At 42.5% G+C, this 6,710-nt stretch overlaps 1 protein-coding gene across 1 annotated transcript; it reads right to left on the reverse strand.

Moving 5' to 3' along the window:
• Positions 1–4,661: 4,661 nt before the first annotated feature.
• LOC101558299 (olfactory receptor 4C46-like) lies at positions 4,662–5,594 on the reverse strand. Its single transcript, XM_004621906.2, has one exon. The coding sequence runs from the start codon at positions 5,589–5,591 to the stop codon at positions 4,662–4,664; it is 930 nt and encodes a 309-aa protein (XP_004621963.2). The 5' UTR covers positions 5,592–5,594.
• Positions 5,595–6,710: the final 1,116 nt, after the last annotated feature.

The following is a 6,710-nucleotide window of genomic DNA, read 5'->3' on the forward strand; positions in this document are numbered from 1 at the left end:
GGAGGGTCCCTTTTTCACCACATCCAAGCCAACAGCAGTTGCTTTTGTTCTTTTGGATGTGGGCCAGTCTCTGTGGTGTGAGATGGTATATCATAGTTGTTTTGATCGGCATCTCTCTGATGATTAGTGATGAGGAGCATTTTTCATGTGCCTTTTTGCCATTTGTATTTCTTCCTTGAGAAAGTTTCTGTTCATTTCCATCCCCCATTTATTGATGGGGTTGGGAGTTTTCTTCTTGTAGATTCCAACCAACGCCTAGTATATCCTTGATATCAGCCCCTTATCTGATGGGTATTGGGTGAATATTCTTTCCCATTCTGTAGATTGTCTTTGTACTTTGGTCACTGTATCTTTTGCAGTGCAGAAACTTCTTAGTTTAATATAGTCCTATATGTTCATCTCTGTTTCCACTTGGTTGGTCAGTGACATGTCATCTTTGAATATACCAATAGCTTCAATGTTGTGGAGAGTTTTGCTAACCTTGTCTTCAATGTACCTTATGGATTCTGATCTAATGGTGAGGTCTTTAATCCATTTTGATCTGAATTTTGTGCATGGTGATAGGTCTAGATCTAAACCCATTTTTTTTACAAGTGGTTGTCCAGTTATGCCGGCACCATTTGTTGAAGAGGCTTTCTTTGCTCCACTTCACATTTCTTGCTCCCTTATCAAAGGTTAGAGTTTGAGGTTGGGGAGGGTGATGCCTCCCATCGTCCTTTTCCCAGGAATTGCTTTAGCTATTTATGGGCATTTATTGTTCCATATGAATTTCAGAAGTGTTTGCTCCATTTTTTTGAAGTTTTTCATGGGTATCCTTATAGGGATTGCATTGAATCTGTACAGTGCTTTGGGGAGTGTTGCCATTTTGACAATGTTCATTCTTCTTACCCATGAGCAAGGAATATGTTTCCATTTCCTCTTGTCCTCTTTTATTTCATTGATTAGCATTTTGTAGTTTTCTTAGTTCAATTTTTAAATTTATTTTTTGCCTGTGGCCAACAAATTTTCCAATACTATGTGAGGAAGAGACTTATCCTGCTCTATTACATACTTTCTCTCCTTTGTAAAAAAATAACTTGCTATGAGGGTCTGTCACTGGATTTTCAGTTTTATTAGAAGTTGGAAAAAATTAACTTACCATGTACCTGAGGATCTGTCACTGGATTTTCAGTTTTATTAGAGAAGTTTGAATCTTGATTTGAAAATAATAGTAGAGACTTGTCAGATTCAGATTAACAGTGTGTCCAATCCCACCCTCTGTGAGTTTCGGCTGTTCCTGAGGTGACCTCTTACCTATAGATACCCTTGGCCCAGCTCAGAGAGTCTCTCTTTTTTTTTTTTTGGCTTTTGGGTCACATCTGGCGATGCTCAGGTCTGACTCCTAGCTCTGCACTCAGGAATCACTTCTGGCGGTGCTCGGGGGACCATATGGTATGCTGGGAATCAAATCCGGGTTGGCTGTGTGCAAGGCAAATGCCTTACCAGCTGTACTATCACCCCAGCCCCTCAGAGAATCTCTTGACAACCTCATCTAGAACCAATAGACTTGAGGCAGACTCAAGGTCATACAGACTCTTGGTAGCTGTGATCCTGCCAAGATAGGTGCAACCCAGCAGCGCAACAATATGCTCCCAGGGCACTGCATAGTGTAGCCCTGGGGGTGAAAGAAGAGAAAGAAAAGGAAAAGGGTGTGATGTGGAAGGAGGAGATAAAGACAGAAGAGTCAAGCATCAAAAGTCAAGAGTCACGTGGTGATTGGAGAGCAGAGAGGCAAGGAGCAGAGGATTGGCAATCAGGGTTGCTTGGCCACATGGGATGGTTCCTGTTTCCTTGGCTGCTGCAGTTGGCAGAGATATATTAAAGGAGAGAGCTGTAACACAGACGACTCCCAGTGGTCGGCATGCTAATCGTACACATGATTCACAAGTGTGCATACCTGGCTGCTATAGTCTGTAACATAGTCACCTATGTTTCTTTCTTTTTCAAACTTCCAAATCACTAAATGTTACCAAAATGCAAATTGGTTAGTGGAAATTTACCTATATTTCCAAACTAATAAAATTTTGCTTAAAGGGAGGGGGAATATCAAAGAAAACTACTTTAGGCTGTGGAACTTTTATTTTATTTATTTATTTATTATTATTTTTTTAAATCTTTTTTTTATTTAAATTTTATTGAATCACCATGTGGAGGGTTACATAGTTCTCAGGATTATGTCAGTTATACAATACTCAAACACCCTTCCCTTCACCAGTGCCCATATTCCATCACCAACCACCCCATTATACCTCCCGCCCCCTCCCGCCCCCCCAGTCCCCGCCCTTGTAAATGATAAAGTTTCACTTCGTTTACGCTTTATCTTGGTTACATTCCATGTTTCAACACATAACTCACTATTGTTGCTAGGGTTTCCCCCCAAAAAAGAAAAGACAGTCCTACTGTCAAGGAAGCATTTGATAGCTCTCCATTGCTGAGAATGTAGAGATATTAAGTCCCGCTGTGTGTTACATAACTTTTCTATTTTTTTTCCCCCCTCGTCCTGTGCCACCAAGTTCACGCCTGTTTAGTAATCACCACGCTGCCTGACAAAAGGAAAAAAAAACGAAAAAGATGGTTATTTCCCGTCATCAGCCGGCGTGGGGCTCTGGCTTAGTTGATAGTCTGGTAGAATGTCTGCAAGCAGTTTCTGGAACCAAAAGTAATACGCTGGTATCGGCCCCGGCTCGAGATTCCACCAGCGTCCCGCTGTTCCAAGTACATAATAATTTATTCCCTTGTATCCCATTCCCACACCACCAGGTCCATGTCAGCTTAATGGACATCATACTATGGTTAACGCCACGCCTCGTTTCTTCCCGAGAAAGAAGGATATTTCTTCTCAGCCGGCGTGGGGATATGGCTTAGTTCAGTCTATAGAGATGGCTACCACTTTGATTGCCTTCAATATTTCAGCAAAAGACTTACTATTCTTGTTAGGATTTCCCACTAAAGTCTGACCCGTTAAAAAGGAACCATTTCATATTGGTGATGATTAAATGACAATAGGTCGCGCGGCCATGGCAGTGGCCTTGCGGCTTTGAATTTCTGTATAAAGTCCAGGAAAAGTACAGCCAGAAATTACACATCACTACAAACTTTAACCCTATTATGGTCCCCCCAAAGTCCAACCCGTTACAAAAGAACCATTTTATATTGCTGATGATTAGATGACATTAGGTCGCTGGGCTGCGATAGCAGCCGCACAGTTTTGGATTTTTATATGAAGTCCAGGGAAAATTCTTTTGGTAATTGCATCACTCGCTGGCGGCGCCTGAGACAGTAGCTCCGAGCACACAGTTTGGAGGCATTTTGGGGGCGCCGCTCCTGTCCAAAGTGGTTCAGTTGCCTCCGGGGTTGATCTCGCGCGGCGGCAGAAAAGAGCGTACCCACATGGCTCTGTGCTTAAATATCAGCACAGGGCGGATCCGGAAGTCCCGCCCCATCGGCTTTCCCGGGCTTCCTGCATGGTCTAAAAACTGGCTGTTGCCTCGCTGCATTCAAAAAGAAAGAGTTGAGAGAGAAAAGACCATACCCCGCTGGCGGCGCCTGGGGCAGTAGCTCCGAGCACACAGTTTAGAGGCATTTTGGGGGCGCCGCTAGTGTCCAAAAATGATTCAGTTGCCTCCGGGGTCGATCTCGCGTGGCGGCAGAAAAAAGCAGGCTGTGGAACTTTTAATATATTTTATGTCCTCAATTTTGAAAGAAATAAAATGTCTTATACATCAAAACCATCGAAACGAGCATTATTGATTCATGGTGAGACCATGCCTTAATAAATAGGAGCAATTACTCCAAAGAAGGAATGGCTTCTGGGTTATTTTCATTTGATTTGATAGAAAGTAAAATCAGTGAAACTTGCATCTGAGAGAGAGGGTGAGTCTCAGATGGCCAAAAGCAGCAGTACTGTGAGTCTTCCTGTGGCAAAAACACAAAGAATACCGTAAAAATGGAAGAGAACACCTAAAAACAAGGAGACCCCGTGAGGCGTCTCAGTCAGAAAATTTGATAAAGAAAAAAATGTCATAATCTCAGGAAGACTTAGCTCTGCAGAGGAGTCAAATGCTACATAGTTCTTCACCTACAGGAGGGTAGCAGAGAAGCAGGGGCTGAAAGAGAAAATGAACTGCAAATAATTTTTTGCAGCAACTATGAATCTAACATGGGGTGGAGGGGGATTCAAAGAACTTGCAGATAATAATAGTTTTATATTGGCACTTGCTAGGTTGAAATTAGACTCAGGTCTTGGTGAGCCCAACCAGTAGTCTAGCCTTCTGCTTCCTGTGGGAGTAGGAGACAGCCATTCTCAAAGTGAACCATGCCCAATAGCATATTACTTCTCAATCACAACATAATTTATTATTTTTTGTCTTTTTCTAGACAGCAAGTTTATGAATCTATATACATGGATGAACTCATTTAGTTCTAAATATGCAAAGAGTGACAATAAAGAGTGGCTTTGGTTATTTTATTTTCTCTTTTCTTGCAATAATTCTGCTTCGGCCTATCTATTAACAGTAGGGGACAATTTATTTCCTTATTTCATAGGTATTTACCACTGAGATTACCCACAATACCTTTTTTGACTCTTCCACAGACAAATTAATATTAGGATCCAGACAAATTCATTGGTCACCTGAAATGGTTTGCCCCGTACACAATTTCCTAATTGCGTTTTTCATCTGGGAATTTCTCAAGGTGTAGATTAAGGGGTTTAGCATGGGAGTTATCATAGTGTAGAACACAGCAATTGCTTTGTCTATGGATAAAGTAGCTGCGGGTCTCAGGTACACAAACACGCAAGGCACAAAGAATAAGATGACCACTGTGATGTGGGAGGCACAGGTGGAGAGAGCTTTGCTTTTTGCCTCCAAGCTGTGGCCCCACAGTGAGCACAGGATGGCTCCATAGGAGACCATGAGGAGAATAAACGTTAGCAGACACATGAACCCACTGTTGGCAGCAACAAAGAGCCCCAGAGTGTGGGTATCAGTGCAGGCAAGATTGAGTAAGGGTATCAGTTCACACATGAAGTAGTCAATGACGTTTGGACCACAGAACGGTAATGGGATGATGAAGAGGATCTGTATGGTTGCGTGAACTAAACCTCCCATCCAGACCACTCCCACCAGCAGACCACATACTCTCCAGTTCATGATGGTTGTATAGTGCAAAGGCTTGCAGATGGCCACATAGCGGTCAAAGGCCATTACAGTAATCAGGATGACTTCAGCACCTCCGAAGAGATGTTCCCAAAAGACCTGGGCCATGCATCCATTGAATAGGATGGTCTTCTTTTTACTGAGAGAATTTATGATCAGGTTGGGAGTACTGACCGAGGAATAACAGACATCAATTAAAGACAGATAGGCCAAGAAATAGTACATAGGTGACCCCCGTAATGAGCTGGTACTGATGGTGACCACAATAAGTACATTTCCTACCACAGTAGAGATGTAGATGATGAAAAACACAACAAATACAATTTTCTGCATGTCTGTATTCTCTGTAAGTCCTAGTAGAATAAACTCTGTCACATTGTTGCTGATTTCCATTTCTTTCACGTGATATTTAATTTAATAACCTGGAAAGAGAATTTTCATGAATGAAACAGATTCATCGATTTTCTTACTCATTTTAATAATATGTACTTGGGTTCCATAAACCTATAGATGTTTCAAACTGTTTGTTTCTAGATAGTAGAAAATGTTGTGAATTGTTGAAAATTTCTAAAATAGCTTCCCAGGTGAGCCTTGTATTGAACGTCAAGGTGAGAAACATGTACAACACATTGGCAGGATATTTTAATCAGATTATTCAAATTCTTGTACTAGAGTGATAACACAGCAGGTAGGGAGTTTGTTTTGCATGTGACTGACCTGGGTTCAATTCCTCCATCCCTCTTGGAGAGCCCGGAAAGCTACCGAGACTATCCCCCCCACACAGCAGAGCCTGCCAAGCTACCCGTGGTGTATTCGATATGTCAAAAATAATAACAACAAGTTACACAATGGAGACATTACTGGTGCCCGTTCAAGCAAATCGATGAACAACAGGATGACAGTGCTACAGTGCTATTCAAATTCTTTTTTGTTTTTAATTTTATTGAAGACCTCGGGATCCCAGCCACACCCATGCTCAAGGCCACTCTCTATATGTTCGGACTAGCCTCATGCATGAAGGAACCAGCAGAGGAACCCAGGTGTGTGGGACCCAGAGCCGAGATCTTCAAGGCTGCTCAGATCAGAACTGGGCCTCTTCCACCCAGATTCCCCATTTCCCAGTAGCTAGGCAGTCACACCCAGAAACTGCCCTGGCACTGTGTAATCCCATCAATGGCTGCAGGACATCTGATAGCCTAGTTCTCCCTCTTAGAGAACCTGGCAAGCTACCAAGAGTTTACTGCCTGCACAGGGTAGTGGCTGGCAAGCTTCCCGTGGCATATTCATATGCCAAATAAAGTAACAAAGATGGGTCTTATTCCCCTGACCCTGAAAAGCCTCTAATGCAGCACCATTGAGAATGATGAGTAAAGAGAGGCAGCTAAAATCTCAGGGCTGGGATGAATGGAGACATTACTGGACCTGCTCAAGCAAATCGATGATCAACTGGATGACAGTGATAGTGACAGTGAAAATTTTATTGAATCACTGTGAGGTAGTTACAAGCTTTTA

This window comes from Sorex araneus, chromosome 6 (genome assembly GCF_027595985.1).
Source record: "Sorex araneus isolate mSorAra2 chromosome 6, mSorAra2.pri, whole genome shotgun sequence".
Lineage (NCBI taxonomy): Eukaryota > Metazoa > Chordata > Mammalia > Eulipotyphla > Soricidae > Sorex > Sorex araneus.